The 20,451-nt window shown below is 35.7% G+C and overlaps 1 protein-coding gene across 3 annotated transcripts in view; it reads left to right on the top strand.

Moving 5' to 3' along the window:
- The window catches only part of CSMD3 (CUB and Sushi multiple domains 3), a gene marked incomplete at both ends in the record, with an annotated part of 1,078,626 nt that overhangs the window by 913,326 nt on the left and 144,849 nt on the right, over positions 1-20,451 (top strand). For all 3 annotated transcript variants that reach the window (XM_082674966.1, XM_082674967.1, XM_082674968.1), the window contains 2 exons: positions 9,142-9,238; positions 11,155-11,259. In XM_082674966.1, the coding sequence (XP_082531092.1) occupies positions 9,142-9,238; positions 11,155-11,259 (202 nt within the window). The remainder of the gene's footprint in view (positions 1-9,141; positions 9,239-11,154; positions 11,260-20,451) is intronic.

Here is a 20,451-nt window from a genome sequence, read left to right on the forward strand (position 1 = left end):
CTCTGTTCTGCTATTCTTAGCATGTTGGCTTAACTCTTGGACTTCCTTTCTCATGGTTTTGAGATGGCTGCAAAAGCTCTAGGCATAACAGGCTTCCACATCAATGGCCAATAGACAAAATGGAATCTCTCTATTTTATGTACTTTTGTAACAGTTAAGAGAACTTTTCAAGAAACCTTCCAGCAGACTTTCCCTCCTGTCCTATGGACCAAAATTACAATGGTACCCATTTTTAAGCCATACACTGGGCAATAACAGAAGATTTACTATGATTTGGCTTAAAAAAATTAAGATTAGGTACCTGGATCAGGCAAGGGGCTTAGCCTTCTCTGGCGTACACAACTCTCATTTAATTGAACAAAACCGTTCTCTGTCAGCAAGGAAGATGAATGCTATTCTATAGACGGTAAACAGTATCTACCATATTACTTCAATTGTGACCATTTTGTGGGGGGAGCAATTTGACCAGCTACTCTGTTTGAGAAGGAAATTATTTCTGGATGAGTTGGTAGCATTTTACTGCTGCGTCAGTATTTACCCGATGGAACACAATTATGCTTCACAAAGTATTACATAGTCTATATTTTATAAAAATAACGACTGTTTCTCCAATTGAGTCATAGGGTTTTCCTTTAGAATCTTGAGATATATATCAGTCATGGAAAAAGTAGCCAAGGCATCATTCATTAAACCTGAAATAGGATAGAAGTATAATTTTCAGTAAAAATAATAAACTTTTTGAATTTATCTTTATAACTTTTCAGAAAATTCAAAAAACTTACTTAACAGGTGTCAGGTATAAAATAGGCCAATAAATCAATGAAAAAACTTGAAATGCACTTTTTCAGTATTTTAAAAACATTAACAATCCAAAAACTGCTTATATTCTGGCTAGTTGTACTGTTATTTTATGGTCAACTTGTAAAATTCGAAGATAACCAATCAACCCTATCCTATTATTGGTAGATTTAATAAAGATTTTAGGATTGTCCAGACAATCTGAAATGAGGTGATGCCTTTAAAACTTTCCTAGAACATTTACTATATCATCTGCCTATACATTTATGAAGATTACCCTAGAGTATCTATATAGTGACATCAGCTTGACCATTTCTATCTCATCTTAAAATAATAATACCCTTGGCATTTCCCCTCTAGTTCTCATCCTCTATTTCTGACGCCCTGCAATGTGGCTTCAGCATCCAGTGCTCTATTTGAGTCATTCTTATAGTGATCACTGAGGACCCATGCCATTAAATCCATTGAATTGCTCATCCTTCCTATTTTGTTAGCAACATTCTATGCTACCCATTCTCCCCTCACTCTTTTTTTTTTTTTTTTTTTTTTTTTGCGGTACGCGGACCTCTCACTGTTGTGGCCTCTCCCATTGCGGAGGACAGGCTCCGGACACGCAGCCTCAGCGGCCATGGCTCACAGGCCCAGCTGCTCCGCAGCATTTGGGATCTTCCCGGACCGGGGCACAAACCTGTGTCCCCTGCATTGGCAGGCGGACTCTCAACCACAAGGAAGCCCTCTCCCCTCACTCTTAAAACAACTTTTCCCTCCATTCTACCCAGTACTCTCTTGGATTTTGTTTTGTTTTCTTTTCTACATGTATGGCTTCTGCTTCTACATCTAGGAACATGATCTCCTCTTCTTCACTTCATCAGATATGGTGTTTGTGAGATTCTGTGGCCTTTGTCTATCTCACATTATACCATTCTCTCTGCCACCTTGTCTATTTTCACAGCTTCAAATACCATTATGTGCTGATGATGTCCAGGACCTGAATCACAGCAGATAAACAGAAAACATCGTTTTTAAATGAAGGATTGAATAAATGATGATTTCTTTTTTTAATTATTATTTTGACTTTTATTTATTATTATTTTGAATTTTATTTTATTTATTTTTTTATACAGCAGTTTCTTATTAGTCATCAATTTTATCCACATCAGTGTATACATGTCAATCCCAGTGGCCCAATTCATCACGCCACCACCACCACCACCCGCCACTTTCCCCCCTGGGTGTCCATATATTTGTTCTCTACATCTGTGTCTATTTCTGCCCTGCAAACCGGTTCATCTGTACCATTTTTCTAGGTTCCACATATATGCGTTGATATACGATATTTGTTTTTCTCTTTCTGACTTACTTCACTCTGTATGACAGTCTCTAGATCCACCCACGTTTCTACAAATAACCCAATTTCATTCCTTTTTATGGCTGAGTAATATTCCATTGTATATATATACCACATCTTCTTTATCCATTCATCTGTCGATGGGCATTTAGGTTACTTCCATGACCTGGATATTGTAAATAGTGCTGCAATGAACATTGGGGTGCATGTGTCTTTTTGAATTATGGTTTTCTCTGGGTATATGCCCAGTAGTGGGATTGCTGGGTCATATGGTAATTCTATTTTTAGTTTTTGAAGGAACCTCTATACTGTTCTCAATAGTGACTGTATCAATTTACATTCCCATCAACAATGCAAGAGGGTTCCCTTTTCTCCACACCGTCTCCAGCATTTGTTGTTTGTAGATTTTCTGATGATGCTCTTTCTAACTGGTGTGAGGTGATACCTCATTGTATTTTTCATTTGCATTTCTCTAATAATTAGTGATGTTGAGCAGCTTTTCATGTGCCTCTTGGCAATCTGTATGTCTTCTTTGGAGAAATGTCTATTTAGGTCTTCTGCCCATTTTTTTTTTTTTTTTTTTTTGCGGTACGCGGACCTCTCACTGTTGTGGCCTTACCCATTGCGGAGCACAGGCTCCGGACACACAGGCTCAGCAGCCATGGCTCACGGGCCCAGCTGCTCTGCAGCACGTGGGATCATCCCGGACTGGGGCACAAACCCGTGTCCCCTGCATCAGGCGGACTCTCAACCACTGCGCCACCAGGGAGGCCCTTTTGCCCATTTTTTTATTGGGTTGTTTGTTTTTTTACTATTGAGCTGCATGAGCTGTTTATATATTTTGGAGATTAATCCTTTGTCTGTTGATTTGTTTGAAAATATTTTCTCCCATTCTGAGGGTTGTCTTTTCATCTTGTTTGTAGTTTACTTTGCTTTGCAAAAGCTTTTAAGTTTCCTTAGGTCCCATTTGTTTCTTTTCTTTTTGTTTTTATTTCCATTACTGTAGGAGGTGGATCAGAAAAGAACTTGCTGTGATTTATATCAAAGAGTGTTCTTCCTATGTATTCTTCTAAGAGTTTTATACTGTCCAGTCTTACATTTAGGTCTCTAATCCATTTTGAGTTTATCTTTGTGTATGGTGTTAGGGAGTGTTCTAATTTCATTCTTTTACATGTAGCTGTCCAGTTTTCCCAGCACCACTTATTGAAGATGCTGTCTTTTCTCCATTGTATATCCTTGCCTCCTTTGTCATAGATTAATTGACCATAGGTGTGTGGGTTTATCTCTGGGCTTTCTATCCTGTTCCATTGATCTATATTTCTGTTTTTGTGCCAGTACCATACTGTCTTGATTACTGTAGCTTTGTAATATAGTCTGAAGTCAGGGAGTCTGATTCCTCCAGCTCCATTTTTATCCCTCAAGACTGCTTTAGCTATTGGGGGTCTTTTGTATCTCCATACAAATTTTAAGATTTTTTGTTCTAGTTCTGTAAAAAATGCCATTAATAGTCTGAGAGGGATTGCATTGAATCTGTAGATTGCTCTGGGTAGTATAGTCATTTTCACAATATTGATTCTTCCAATCCAAGAACATGGTATATCTCTCCAGCTGCTTGTATCATGTTTAATTTGTTTCATCAGTGTCTTATAGTTTTCTGCATACAGGTCTTTTGTCTCCCTTGGTAGGTTTATTCCTAGGTATTTTATTCTTTTTGTTTCAGTGGTAAATGGGAGTGTTTTCTTAATTTCTCTTTCAGATTTTTCATCATTAGTATATGGGAATGCAAGAGATTTCTGTGCATTAATTTGGTATCCTGAAACTTTACCAAATTCATTGATCAGCTCTAGTAGTTTGAATAAATGATGATTTCTGAACCTAAGTATCTAACCCACACCTTTCACCTAAGCTGCATGCCATTAATCCAACTGCACACTGAACATTTTGAGCTAAACTTCTAACATCTCTAATTCAACCTGTTCAAAACTGTCTTCATGACTTTTTTCTCAAAGTTGTGGATCTTCCTCATTGTGGTCTGTCTCAGAATGAACCCCTTAACCATTCAGTTGCACAAGCCAACAACCTAGATGATTTTTTTCTGTCTCCAGCTGCACACAGAACTATGTCAGGTCTGTCTTTCACAGACCTCTCAAGTAAGTCTATTTTCTCTATCCACACTTTTACCACTCAAGATTAGGTGGCCATCATCCCTGTCCTGGGTTCATATTCTCCTCCTATCTATTCCTCACAGGGCAAAGAGAGTAATTTTCTAAAAATAAAAATCTAATGCTATAACTATCCTGCTTTACAGTACCTCAGTTGTCCTCGCTATCCTTAGCTCCTCGACACAGCTGATTACACCTTTGTGCTTTATCCTCATTTCTTGCCTCTGATTTAGTTCTTTATAGAAAACTGGCTCTCTCTCTCTTGCCTCTAGGCCTTTGTGAATGTTCTTCCCTCTGCTGGCAACACTCTCCATCATCTCTTTTTATTTGGCTTATTCTTACTCATTATTTCTGTCTCAAGGTTAAAACAGTTCCTGTGGAAGAACTTCCATGAACTTGAAACCACATTAAGTCCTCTTGGTATATGTTCTCACAGATCCCTATAATTTCTTTATTGTAACACTCGTCACATGTTACTGCTTTTACTTAATTACCTATAAACTCATGAGGGCAGTAACCAAGTCTGTTCTGGCAGCTAACACAGTACCTTGCAGTCTGTGCTCAGTAAATATTTTAGAATGAACCAATGAATATCTGCAAAAGGCGTGGAGTTTTAAGCCACTTTAAGGAGTTAACATAGCATGATGGACTAATATGACATCTGCAGATAATGTTATGTGATATATCACTGCCCTAGCCAAACACTATTCAAAACTGGACACTTGTATCAATGACACTATAAAATCTTTCACTGAGAGAGAGTGGCATGGACTTATATATACTACCAAATGTAAAATAGATAGCTAGTGGGAAGCAGCCACCTAGCACAGGGTGATCAGCTCGGTGCTTTGTGACCACCTAGAGGGGTGGGATAGGAAGGGTGGGAGGGAGATGGAAGAGGGAGTAAATATGGGGATATATGTGTGTATATATATATATATATATATATATATATATATATATATATATATAGCTGATTCACTTTGTTATAAAGCAGAAACTATCACACCATTGTAAAGCAATTATACTCCAATAAAGATGTTAAAAAAAAATCTTTCACTGAGGAAGCATTGTGTTTAATGATTGTACTTTAGAAAACAAAATTTGAGTTTAGCAGAGCATTTATCAAACTTACAGAGTGTGAAGCATATTGGACTTTTAATTTAAATACTCTATATAACTACCAAGAGCTTTTTTCTAATTAACCTCTTACATGTTTGCTAATTTTAGACATGTCATTAAATCATAGAAAATTATAACACACACACACACACACACACACACACACACACAAACACACTATATGACATATTTAAAATTTCACTAACTTAGCCTAAAAACGACCTGGCTAGTACACCAGATTTAAAGCAGTGTTTAATTTATTTTATTCTGTTGGGCTAAACATGTGTGTGAATAAAGAATTATATGAATATTCAATAAATCATATATGAAATGAAATGGGATAACCACTGGTGGAAAGAACAGAAAAAACATTTGGAATGCTGAAAAAGTTACAAATAAGATAGGATGATTGAGCATTTTGAGGAAATAACCTCAACAAATAAAATAACTTGTTGTATTACTGTTACATGAAAAGCGTGTGGAGAGGAGTGTATTCATTTGTTTGCCTGTTTATTTTAGCAAGGTACATTGGAGGGAGAATTCCAAAGGAGCTACATTTAACAGTAACAGAGTTATCAAGCAGAGAGCAATTTTTATGTGATGAATCAGTTTAAAAAAATGTTGTTTACTTAATTGTGTCAATTTGTAGAATGAGATGATAATGAGTCAATATAATCATCCAAAGTAAAATGCAATTTGCATGTTTCTATGAGGGATACCAGGCTTTAGTTATTGGAAATTCATTACCTCATAAAGCTATCCTGTTGTCATAATGAACAACTCCATCTAATTTAAAGTTCTTCTGAACACTGAATCTGTAGCTGCTCCTTTAAGTAAAAGACTTAAAGTCTTTTACTTGACTCTCATTTGGCTTTCTGTCATTGTGGGTCCTCAGGTATTTACTTGAGCCTCCTATACCCTCTGTGTGTTTAATATGCCAAACTACATTCACAATTTGCCGAGAATCCTAGTGGCAAATTGCATTAGTTTTCTGTGACTTCTGTAACAAATCCTAAACTCAACAGCTTAAAGTAACAGAAATTTATTCTCTCATGGTACTGGAGGCCAAAAGTCCCAAATCAGTTTTACTGCCCTGAGACTGAGGTGCTGACAGGGCTGCTCTCCCACCACCGTTCACTCTCCCCTCTGCTCAGTCTCTAGGGAAGATTCCTCTCCTGGCCTCTTCCAGCTTCTGGTACCTGCCAGCATTCCTTGGCTTCTGACCACATCACTCCAATTTCTGCTTCTGTGATCACACTGCATTCTCTTCTGTCTGTGTCAAATCTTTTCTGACATCTGATAAGAACACGTGTGATTGCATGTAAAGCTCATTTAAATCATCTAGGATAGTCTCCCTATCTCAAGATATTTAGTTTATTCACATCTGAAAGACCCTTTTCCGTACAAGGCAATATTTACAGGCTCAAGAGGTCAGGATCTGATATCTTTGGGAGCCATATTCATATATATATATGTCCAGAATTAAACAGATTTTCTTCCTCTCTCCAAGGTAATAGGTTTTCCTGAGGATGTCTACATTTTTGTTTATGCCATCCCTGTGATCTCAATAACTCAGGAAAAAAAAATTATTTTAAAATCTTTCCTGTCACTTCCATGTCCCATTCATATCACACAAGATCCAGTAATTTCCCCTATAGCAACACATGTGATGTGACTTTCGGGTCCCCCTTTCTACCATTCCTGCCTACTAACCTACTTTATTTAGTCTTTCATTGCTTCTCATGTGGACTACTGCAATAAACATTAAAGTTGTCTTTTCACTTTTATTTTCTTCACTCAATTCAGTAGTACCTACTTAAAGCACAGTCCTGATTATGCGCCTTCAATCCACCTTCTAAAACCTTCAATGAAATACTCCTCAATTGCACAATTATTATGCTGGTATTCAGTCTTTATAGCCCTCTCTCTCATTCTCTTCCTTAGCTAAGACACATTAAATCCTCAGTACGCACTAGGTACTATTCTAAGGTAAAATCCTTTAATTTTTACAGCAAACCTATGAATTATATGCCTTTATTACAGTGATTTATGTAAGAAATCTATGGCACAGAGAGAATAACAATTCTTTTCAGGTTACATGTCAGTGAGTAGACGGAGCCAGGAAGTTGTATAGCCCGGCTAATATTCTAACGCTAATATTTCTTGTATTTATCCAGAACATTTACTCTTTCTAACTTTTCTCTACTTTTTCTAACTTTGCACGCCTATTTTCTCTTGTGTGAATACCCTCCACTGTGGCTAAATTGGATTACTGATGGGTCACTAAATCTCCCTCATGGCTTGTCTCCTCTACGTTTTTACTAACTCAGTTTCTTTCAGTGGAAAACCGCTCGATACATTTTGCTTATCTCAATTGTCAACTCTTGCAAGAATCCTTACTTTTATTTTCTCTTTCTTTTTTCTTTTTTAAGCCAAATGTGACTTTTTCTTTTCCTGAATTGAAGGAAAGGAAAATTCAGATATGAAGAGAGAATTGACCATTGTTTAAGGAGTCGGGGGTTATATTACAATCAAACAGCTTTAATTCCAGTCTTCTTTCTGTCCTGGAACATTGCCATTGGGCCTAATGCCTGTCACACAGGCAGGGTATCTGTTGCCATGTGGCACTCATCCCTGGAAAAGAAGCTCCAGCATTCATTTGAATGGAAGAATGATGAAGGCCTATTTTGTGGATAAGAAAATTTTAATGAATGCAATTGTTAGAAGTACTTAGTGAATGAGTGTGATGCTTACATCTATAACAGACTTCAGCTAAATGAAAATAAATTTAGTAAGGCTATTCCTTTACCTCCTCCTAAACTATAAAATATGTAATAAAGAACAATAGATAACATCCACAGTTGTGAGGGTTTTCTGGGTTCTTGCAAAAGCTCAAGCTGTGCCAAGTGAAGTGCAACAAAGGAACCCATGCCTCTTTCTTTAAATAAAATTTAATAGACATGAGAGGATTATACTCCAGCATTTTCCTTATCAACTTAATGGACCTTCACAGTGATTTAGTTATTACGATGCCATTTACAAAAATATAGCTATTTATAAAAACAATCTTTAAAAGACATACCCAAATCAGTTATAAAGTATTATTTTTGGTTATCCATGTTGAAATTTATTAAATATGTACATAGTGGATTATTATGTTAATTTTAAAAATAAAATAAAGACAGGAAATTTAGCAAAGGTTATGCAAAGTAAAACATAATAAAATGTATCCAGGATAAACCTAGTTCAAAAAATGTATATATTATAGGGTCTTATATGCTTATGTGGTCCTCAATGTGGACCACAAATCTGGTTATTTCCTAATAGGTAAAGCAAATGAGAAAACTCAGTCACTGACAAGAATCAAACATTCCAAAACAAAAAAGTTAAACAACTGTTTTGGAACATGCCTTGATTCAGATTCCAGGCACTAAGACATTAGATTAATCCAAAGCTGAGATAGTGACAGACATTTTCAATGTTATACCCATAGTGAACACTCCTAGATGCCTCAGAGGCTTTTATTATAAAAGTTAGTGCATGTAGGCCAGTGCCATAAAGGCAAAGATCAGTTCTGTTAAAGTCATTCCATGAAGGGCCACAATGATACGGTCCAGGCTTTAAGCTCTCTCTTGCAGAGGAGATAAGTAGACTATAGTATATGTGTCTCATTAGAAGTATGTGTTCTTACCAGTACTTATTATTTCATAGGTGCAAGTTGTCAGCTTTGCTACAGAACATAATTGGGATTCTCTGGACTTTTATGATGGGGGAGACAACAATGCTCCAAGACTTGGAAGTTACTCAGGTAAATGAGAGAGCTGAGCTTAATTAAAATACATTATAATTAGGAATGTAAGATCTCTCTCTCTCTTTGAAGAGCTCCCTAGAACTCTGACTTGGTGGTTTTAATTTTGCTTTTTACAAACTATATGCAATGAACTAAATTACAAGGTTAGAAGTTTGAAAGGCTTTAAAGGTAATGAAATTGATGTTTAAGACCTTACTGTAGTGTTACTATATTTGTGTAATTATTTATTGATGTTTTTGTGTTACTAGTATTATTTTTAGTTGAGCTATGGTTCAGGAATAGTATGTATGCCCCTGTCCCTTAAAAAAAAAGGATGAGTAGTAATAGTTAAAAATTAGACAGTGCTTGGTAATTATGTTATATTCACTTAATAGAACGTTATGCAGCCATTAGAACAATTATAGAGACTGTGTAACAACATGGTAAATGCTACCAGGTACTGTTGAGTGAGAATAAAGAAAATACAAAATCAATTCTATGAAATGAATTAAATTATATAAAATTCATACTATATACATATGTTCCAAGACCAGAAGGTTTTAAAATTTGTTATGGTTTCTAAAGGTAGTTTATGCATTTATCTAACAGCTTCTTATAGCATATTTAGGATAAAATGAAGTTTTAATTTTAACTGTACCTTTTACTTTAATTTTGATTATAGTGTTTAACTGTAGAAATATAAACATAGCTAAACTATAAACTTACATATTTCAGATATACTGAAAGAATTTTGAATGATCTTTTTAGCAGTCCTGGTAGGTGATTGACACTAAGAGAAATTAAGTTGTCCGAGGTCGTACAGCTAATGTTAGGATGAGACTGGGACCCAGCTGGTGTGACTCCAGAGTCAGAGCTCTTAATCACTAAGATCCTCAGAGACCAAAGGCAGTCTGAGTGACCTTTGAGTTTCTGTTTACCTCTGTCTTCAGTGATTCAGTTAGGACACTATAGACAGAGCAAGTTCGGGGGGGAAAAAAAAAGCAATCATGTGTTCTTTAATGAGTTTGTCCTGGTTTCTCTTATAGAAGGCTCAGTGGTTAAGGTTCATAGAGTTGTGTAAAGTGTGAAGTAGCTAGAAAATTACAAAAAAAAATGTTTGCAACACTATCAACTCAGATGTTTGTTGAACTTTATCTTGAGACCGTTGACAGTTATTTTTATTGTTGTCTTTTGAAACTGCTTGAATTGTAAAATTAAGGATCTTGAACTATTACTCAATGTCAAATAGTCAAGAAGTAATTGGTTCAAGCAGATATGTTATATATTCAACTCAGTAATTGAATAATTAAAGTTGATTTCCTGTCGAAGTTCAGAAGAACACGATTATAAAGCATTTGCTAAGAGACAAGGCTGACACTAGTTCATAATTGGCATCTTTTTGAATGCTAACTACCAGCTTTGCTGTCAGGGTGTAAGAAACATCAAGGTACTTGACCTGGTATAGAACATAAATGTATATATTTAAATATCATAATAAAGGCCAATAAATGAATATATCTTTAAGCCCATATAAAATTTTGTTATTATACCATAAAAATCGCATGCAGACTTTAAAACTAAGTTTATTATTAGCTTGTACATGAACTATTGAAATCCACATGAAATTCAAAATATTTATTTTAGGTGACTAGTAAAATTTACTGCTTTGATTTTCACCAGCTTTCTTTTTTTGCTCCTACCTATTTTTAGGGAGCAATCTAATGTGCTCTCGAAGGTCTGTCTCCTTGGAGATAGTCAAGAACAGTAATATGAAAGACAAATATGTGAGAAATATTTTTACTTAAAAATTTTGTAAAACACTTTACTAATATATAATTTCAGTGATAACTTACTGGCTAATTAATAGTTAACTTAGTTTTATTAATAATACTTATTATGTGATCACTGAACTACTTTTTCAATTATCGTTTCAGGAACAACAATTCCCCCTCTTTTGAATAGTACATCTAATAATCTATATCTAAATTTTCAATCAGACATCAGTGTTTCTGCTGCTGGATTTCACCTTGAATACACAGGTAAATATATCATGTGCTATTCAGGAAAATTAAGAACAAATTTATATTAATTTTAAATATTACTTTTCTGAATATAGAAAGTTAATGGACTTTGTCAAAAGAGAACATTTGGGCTTACTTTCTTAAGATTTTGAAGTGTTTCTTCAACTACAAAATTATATGTATAAAGTTCTGATTATTTTCATCAGAATTTACATTTTCTTTTTTTTTTAAGTGTCAGTACTCTTTTTTTTTTTTTTTTTTTTGCGGTACGCGGGCCTCTCACCGCTGTGGCCTCTCCCGTCGCGGAGCACAGGCTCCGGACGCGCAGGCTCAGCGGCCATGGCTCACAGGCGCAGCCGCTCCACGGCATGTGGGATCTTCCCGGACCGGGGCACGAACCCGCGTCCCCTGCATTGGCAGGCGGACTCTCAACCACTGCGCCACCAGGGAAGCCCTAAGTGTCAGTACTCTTAAGATAAGACTTACCCTCTTAACAAAAGTTTTAAGTGCACAATACAGTAGTGTTAACTGTAGGCGCAGTGTTGTACAGCAGATCTCTAGAGCTTATCCGTCTTGCATAACTGAAACTTTATACCCATTGAACAGCAACTCCGCATTTCTCCCTCCTCTCAGCCTCTGGAAACCAACATTCTACTTTATATTTCTATGAGTTTGACTATTCTATACTTCATATAAGTGATATCATGTAGTATTTGTCCTTCTGTGTCTGGCTTATTTCACTGAGCATAATGTCCATCAAGTGCACCAATGTTGTCACATACAACAGAATTTTTTTCTCCTTTTTAAGACTGAATAATATTCCATTGTATGTATATAATGTATTTTCTTTATCCATTCCTCCCTTGATGGACATTTATGTAGTTTCCATATCTTAGCTATTGTGAATAATGCTGCAGTGAACATGGGAGTGCAGATATCTCCTTGAGATTCTGATTTCTTTTGGAAATATACCCAGAAATGGGATTGCTAGATCATAAGGTAGATCTACTTTTAATTTTTTTGAGGAACCTCTATAGTGTTTTCCACAGTGTCTATACCCTTTTACCTTCCAACCAACATTGTTTAAAGGTTCCAATTTCTTCGTATTCTCACCAACACTTACCTTTTTTTTAAAGATAAATAAGAGCATTTTATAGTTATCATGGAGAGTACAAATCATAACAAAAACTCCAGTTTTGAGTATTTTTGCACCAAATGACATAACAACAACAATTCTTAAAGTAAATCAGCATGAACTATAAGAAGAAATAAACAAAAATGCATTATGAAATTTACCAAAATTGACACTAGTAAAGACGGATATTCTAAATAGACCAATTATCATAGGACCAATATAGACAATAGTTATTAAAATACAAAAAAACATACCTGGTCCAAAAGGCTTCACCCAGAAATATTACCAGATCTTTAAAAACCAGTGCCATTTAATCACAGTGCCATTTAAATTATTCCATCTACTTTTTGTGGCGTATACCATAGGTCCCAATACTTGTCTCAGTATAAAACTATAAACCAGCTTCTTTTGTGAACATGATGCAAATGTTTTAGTTTTCCAGCTTGCTGAGATTTAACTAACATATAACATTGTGTAAGTTTAAAATATACAGTGTGAATTGTTCAGAATGTAAATTGGTGCAGCCACTATGGAAAACAGTATGGAGGCTTCTCTAAAAGCTAACAATAGAGTTGCCATATGATCCAGCAGTCCCACACCTCATATATCCAAAGAAAACTAAAATTCAAAAAGATGCATGCACCCCAATGTTATACAACACTGTAAATCAACTATACTTCAATTAAATAAATAAATAAATAAATAAATAAATAAAATATATGATGTGTTGATTTGATACGTGTATCTATTGCAAAATGATTACCACAATAGGGATGGTTAATACTTCCATTACTTCACATAGTCACTTTTGTTTTCTGTGATGAGAACATTTAAGATCTAGTCTCCTAGTAACTTTGAATGATTCAATATCATTAACTATAGTCACCATGTTGTACACTGGATCCTCGGAACTATTCATCTTATAACTGGAAGTTTGTACCCTTTGATTCACATCTCCCCATTTCTCTCAATCCCAGCCACTGGCAACCACCATTCTACTCATAGTTTCTAAGAGTTTGTCTTTCTTAAATTCTACATGTAACTGAGATCATATGGTATTTGTTTTCTCTGAGTTATTTCACTTAGCATAATAACCTGGAGGTCATTTTTTGTTATTGCAAATGGCAGGATTTCCTTCTTTTACATGGCTGGATAATATTTCATTGTATATATGTCCCACATCTTTTTCTTACTCATCTGTAGAAAGACACTTAGGTTGTTTTCATATCTTGGCTATTACAAATAATGCTACAATGAACATGTAGTGTAGGTATCTCTTTGAGATCCTGATTTCATTTCCTTTGAATATATACTAAGAAGTGGGATTGCTGGATATATGATAGTTCTATTTTTAATTTTTTGAAGAACCTCCGTGCTGTTGTCCATAGTGGCTGTACCAATATTCATTTCCACATCTATAGGTGGCTTTGGGTAGTATGGACAGTTTGACAATATTAGTTCTTCCTATTAATGAATATGGAATATTTTCCCATTTATTTGTGTATTCTACAGATTTTTTTCATCAATGTCTTATGAGTTTTATTGTACAGATGTTTTACCACCTTGGTGGAATTTGGTCCTATTTTACTATTTTTTTCCAATGCTATTATAAATGGGATTGTTTTCTTTCTTTTTTAGATATCTTATGGCTATTGCATAGTATCACAACTGATTTCTTTATGTTGATTTCATATGCGGCATTTTATTAAATTGATTTATTCTAACATTTTTTGGTGGCATGTTTAGGATTTTTCTCTATATAAGATCATATCATCTTCCAAAATAGAGAGTTTTACTTTTACTTTTCTATTTGGAAGCCTTTCATTTCTTTTTCTTGCCTAATTGCTCTGACTAGGACTTCCAGTACTATGTTGAATAGGAGTCATGAGAGTGGTCACCCTTAGTCTTGTTCTTAATCATAGATGAAAAGCATTTAACCTTTCACCATTGACTGTGATGTTAGCTGTGGGTTTTTCATATGTGGCCTTTATTATGTCTTGGTAGGCTGTATGTTTCTTGGAATTTATCCATTTCTTCTAGGTTATCTAATTTGTTGGTGTGTAATTGTTCATAGCAGTGTCTTATGATCCATTGTATTTCTGTGGTATCAGTGTAATGCCCTGTCTTTCATTTCTGATTTTATTTGAGTTCTCTTTCTTTTTTAATCTATTTAAAGTTTTCTAAATTTTGTTTATGTTTTAAAAACCAGCTCCTTGTTTCTTTAGTCTTTTCTATTGTTTTTATATTCTTCTATTTTATTTCTGCTTTCATAATTGTTATTTTCTTCATTTTGCTAACTTTTGATTTAGTGTATTCTTTTTCTAGTTCATTGAGTTGTAAATTTAGCTTTTTTTTTTTTTTTTGAGATCTTTCTTTTTTCTTAATGCAGGCATTTATTGCTATAAAATTCCCTCTCAGAATGGCTTTTGCTGCATCCCATAAGTTTGGGTATATTGCATTTCTGATTTTGTTTCTTTCAGGATATATTTTGATTTCCTCTTTGACTCATTGATTGTTCAGGAGTGTATTGTTTAATTTCAAATAGTTATGGATTTTCCAGTTTTCCTCCTGTTACTGATTTCTATTTTCATGTCATTGTGCTCAAAAGAGATGTTTGATATGATTTCAATCTTAAATTTGGTAAGACAGTTTTTGTGACATAATGTATGATCTGTCATGTAGAATATTCTGTTTGAACTTGAGAAGAACTTGCAATCTGCTACTTTGGAAGGAATGCTTTGTATATGTCTCTGTCTCTTCGGTCTATGTGGTCTAAAGTATAGTTCAAATTCAGTGTTTTCTTAATGATTTGATGTCTGGATGATCTATCAGTTGTTGAAAGCGGGGTATTGAAGTCCCCTACTATTATTGTATTGTCTATGTCTCCATTCAGAACTGTTAACATTTGCTTAACATATTTGGTTGCTCTGATGTTCGGTTTACATATGTTTATGATATATTCCCTTTTACTTCCCTTTTATGTTTTTTTAAATTAATTAATTAATTTATTTATTTATGGCTGTGTTGAGTCTTCGTTTCTGTGCATGGGCTTTCTCTAGTTGTGGCAAGCGGGGACCACTCTTCATCACGGTGCACAGGCCTCTCACTATCGCGGCCTCTGTTGTTGCAGGGCACAGCCTCCAGACACGCAGGCTCAGTAATTGTGGCTCACGGGCCCAGTTGCTCCACGGCATGTGGGATCTTCCCAGACCAGGGCTTGAACCCGTGTCCCCTGCATTGGCAGGCAGAGACCCACTGTGCCACCAGGGAAGCCCCCCTTTTATGTTTTTGATGTCACAGTTTACCTCTTCAATATTTTGTATTTATTAACAAATTATTGTAGCTATAGTTATTTTTAAAACTTTTGTCCTTTAACTTTTATAATAGTGTTAAATGGTTAATCCACTCCCATAGTATTAGAGTATTCTGAATTTGAATATATACTTACCTTTACCAGTGTGTTGTACATTTTCATGTTTTCATGTTACTAATTAGTGTCCTTTCATTTCAACTTGAAGAACTCCTTTCAGTATTTTTTTGAAAGGCATGTCTAGTAGTGATGAACTCCCTCAGCTTTTGGTTGTCTGGGAACATCTTTATCTCGCCTTCCTCTGAAGTCCTCTGGTGAACTGCTTTGCTGTATAGAATGCTTTTGCTTGGCAGTGTTATTCTTTCAGCACTTTGAATATAACATCCCTCTCTGTCCATGCATGTAAGGTTTCTCCAGAGAGAGTTGCTGAAAACCTTATGCAAGTTCCCTTGTAAGTTACAAGCTTTTTTTCTCTTACTACTTTTAAGATTCTCTATGTGTCACTGATTTTCTACAGTTTTATTGTAATTCATATTGTAGAAGATCTCTCTAAGTTGAGTTTGTTTGGGGACCCATGACTTTCATGAACATGACTGTTGAGATCTCTCCCCAGATTTAGGAAGTTCTCAGCCACTATTTCTTTAATAAGCTTTCTATTCCTATCTTTCTCTTTTCTCCTCTGGTAGTCCAGTAATTTAGAGATTCTTTTCTTTTGGTAATATTTCATAGATCATTTAGGCTTTCTTCACTCTGAATTTTTCCTCTTATTTTCTCCTCTGATTACATAAATTTCAAGCATCCTCTCTTCTAATTCACAGATTCTTCTACTTGAACTCTCTTTTGCATTTTTTATTCATTAGGTGCATTTTTCAGCTCAAGAATTTCTGTTTGATCCTTTTTTATAATTTCTATCTCTGTTAAACTTCTCATTTTGATCATGTATTGTTTTCCTGGTTTTGTTCAATTAATTTTTGCGTTTTCTTGTAGCTCCTTCAGCTTCCTAAAAATTTTGAATTCCTTTCTGAGTAAATTACAGATCTCCATGTCTTTGGGGTTGGTTACTCTCATGACTGACTTCAGGAGAGAAGTACCTTTCCTCAGACCTGCTAGGGATTCTGAAGGTTTTTTATACTTTCTATGGATATGCATGCTCCACTTCTCGCTCTCTCTTGTGGCAGAATTCTTAAGCTTGTATGACTTCTCTCAATCCTGTAGACCCTTGCTTTCCCGAGGGTAGTGACAAATGCTCAAGTTTGTAGTCTTTTCCAGATCCACAGAATCAGGCCAGATTTCTGTGAATGCTCACTAGACATCTGCAAAAGCTTGCCCGTGGTCCAGCTAGAGGGATCCATAGGCAAGGTGTCCCCACTGGCTCATGGGTTTGCCTCCTGATGGAGTCCCTGAATTGTTTAATAAGATCCATATCCCCTTGATATGTCCCTTTCTGAGCCCTGGCTTCTGTTTTCCAGTTATTCACAGTGCATGTCATAACTCAGAACTCAGGTTGAGGTGAGAGAAAAATGAGCCTTTTTCCTATTTGGTAGCATCCTGCACAGCTGGGGAAGTCAGGCACGCACTCACAGACTCTTTCTTCCCCCACAGGAGAAGTCATGGGTCAAAAAGCGATCTCTTGGCACCAAACCCTGTTCCCTTGGGGGAAGGGTGGAGCAGATAAAGTCAAGCTGTTCCTCCTACTCTGTGCAATGTGTCCAATCTTGAATTTTTGCTCTAATGATGTGCTGGAACTTCTCTGCTGGACTCCTTTACTTCCACAAGAGTCTCTCCTTCATGGGTGATTGTGCAATTCAGTGTTCTTCAGAGGCTCCCAGACCATGGCTTGAGAGGGGATGGAGCTAGCTCAAGGAGAACTTTAGGGTCCACAGCCAGTACCAAGGTCTGTAAGCCTCTTGCCTGACGAACGGGTAGGTGAGACTCCTCCTGGGTCTCTTGGCGTATGGTACTGGTGAGAGAACCAAAAGCAAATGGGGTGTTGCTAAATTATCAGGGCTTTGGAATTATTTCTGAGTTAGCCACCTGGGTCTGACTCAAATGACTCTTTTCAAAATGGCTCTCCTTGTTCTTGCACTGCACTGGGGTTTCCTAATCTTTTACCTGTATTTCCACATGTCCCACAGGCACTCTTGTCCATGGATGATTGCCATATTGTTGTTGCTGAGGAAAGAACGTGAATGAGAATGAGAAACATATTAGGCCATCTTGCTGACATCACTCCTCTTTTTTTTTTTTTTTTTGACAAGCAGCTATCCTAATTAGGTGTGAGGTGATATCTCGTTGTGGTTTTGAGTTGCATTTCCCTAAAGATCAGAGATGTTGAGAATCTTTTCCTATCCCTGTTGGACATTTGTATGTCATCTTTGTAGAAATGTCTATTCAAGTCCTTTGCCCATTTCGTAGCATTTTTGATTGGATTATATTTTTTTAATCAAGTTGTAGGAGTTCATTATGTAGTTTGGATATTAACACTGTATTATATATGCAGTTTGAAAATATTTTCTCCCATTCTTTAGTAGGTGACTTTTTAACTCTGCTGATTGTTTGCTATGCAGCAACATTTTAGTTTGATGTAGTCAATGATGTAGTTTTTAATTCATTTTGAATTAATTTTATATATGATGTAAGATAAGTTTCTAGTTTCATTATTTTGCTTATGGATATCCAGTTTTCCCAGCATCATTTGTTGAAGAGATTATCCTTTCCCCATTGTATATTTTGACACCCTTGTCAAAGATAACTTAACTGTGTGGGGGTTTATTTTTGGACTCACTCCTCTGTTCCATTCATCTATATGCCTATTTTTATGCCAACACCATACTGTTTTAATTATTGTAGCTTTTGTAGCTATATTTTGATATCATGAAGTGTGATATCACTTTGTTCATCTTTTTCAACATTGATTTGGCTATTTTGGATCTTTTGAGGTTCCTTATGAATTTTAGGTTTATCTAATTCAGTAAAAAACACCATTGAGATTTTGATAGAAATTGCATTGAATCTGTAGCTCATATTTAAACAATATTAAGACTTCTAGTTCATGAACACAGACTATCTTTCCACTTATTTGTATCTTTTAAAATTTCTTTCATGAATAGTCTGTAGTTTTCAGAGTAAAATCCTTTCACCTCCTTGGCTAAGTGTTTTCGTAAGTATTTTATTCTTTCTGGTGCTACCGTAAACAGGAACAGTTTATTTATTTATTTATTTATTTATTTATTTATTATAAATTTATTTGTTTACTTATCTATTTTTGGCTGGGTTGGATCTTCATTGCTGCATGGGGGTTTTCTCTAGTTGTGGCAACCAGGGGCTACTGTTCATTGCAGTGCATGGGCTTCTCATTGCAGTGGCTTCTCTTGTTGTGGGGCACAGGCTCTAGGTGCACGGGCTTCAGTAGTTGTGGCATGCAGGCTCAGTAGTTGTGGCTCACGGGCTCTAGAGTGCAGGCTCAGTAGTTGTGGTGCACGGGCTTAGTTGCTGTGTGGCATGTAGGATATTCCCGGACCAGGGATCAAACCAGTTGCCCCTGCATTGGCAGGTGGATTCTTAACCATTGCCCCCCAGGTAAGTCCCAGGCAACATTTAAAATTTTTCCTTTTAGAAGAGTTTGATGTTAGTGTCAGTGTATCAATTATGAATGATTTCTGTGTGTTGATTTTGTATCCAGAAACAACATAATTCATTTATTAGTACTAGCAGTACTTGAAGTTAGGGTTTTCTACATTTAAGATCATGTCATTTTCAAACAGCTACCTTTAATTTTTACTTTCTGATTTGGATGCTTTTTATGGCTTTTCCTCACCTAATTTCTTTGTATATGATTCCAGTATTATGTTAGTAGAAGTGTTAAGAGTTGGCATCCTTACCTTGCTCCTGATCTTAGATGAAAAGCTTTCAGTATTTTACTGTTGAATGTGATGATAGTTGTGGGCTTTTCATATATGGCCTGTATTATTTTGAGGTACATTCTGTATGTAATTTGTTGAGAGTTTTTATTATGAAAGAATTTTGTATTTTGTCAAATTCTTTTTTCTGTGCATCTATTGAGATGGTCATGTGTTTTCATCCTTCATTCTGCTAATTGGTGTATCATGTTTACTGATTGAATCGTCTTTTTATCCCAGGAATAAATTCCACTTGGTCATGGTGTATGGTCCTTTTGATGTGCTGTTTAATTTGGTTTGCTAGTATTTTGCTGCGGATCTTTGCATCTATATTCATCAGGCTTATTGTCCTACAGTTTTCTTGTAGTGCCTTTGGCTATGGTATCAGGGTAATGCTGGACTCATAAAATGAATTTGTGACTGTTCCCCCTTCAGTGTTTTGGAAAAGTTTGAGTAGAATCAGTGTTAATTCTTTAAATGTTTGGTAGAATTCACCCATGAAATCATCTGGTCCTGGGCTTTTCTTTGTTGGGAGATTTTTGATTATTGAGTCAATATCCTTATTCATTAGTGATCTATTCAGACTTTCTGTTTATTCATGAATTAGTCGTGGTAGGTTATATGATTTTATAAGTTTACCCATTTTTTTTTAGGTTATCCAATTTGTTGGTGTCCAGTTGTTCATAGTAGTCTCTTACGATCATTTGAATTTCTGTGGTATCAATTGTAGTGACTCCTGTTTCATTACAAGTATTTTCAAATTGTGAAAAAAGAACTGGATCCTGAAGAAATTTTAAAACTGAAGTTGGAGTAAGTGGCTTTTCTTGTTGGCATAGAAAATATATATTTGTCTCCCAACTTCCTAG

Source organism: Grampus griseus (assembly GCF_964374135.1).
Source record: "Grampus griseus genome assembly, chromosome: 17".
NCBI lineage: Eukaryota > Metazoa > Chordata > Mammalia > Artiodactyla > Delphinidae > Grampus > Grampus griseus.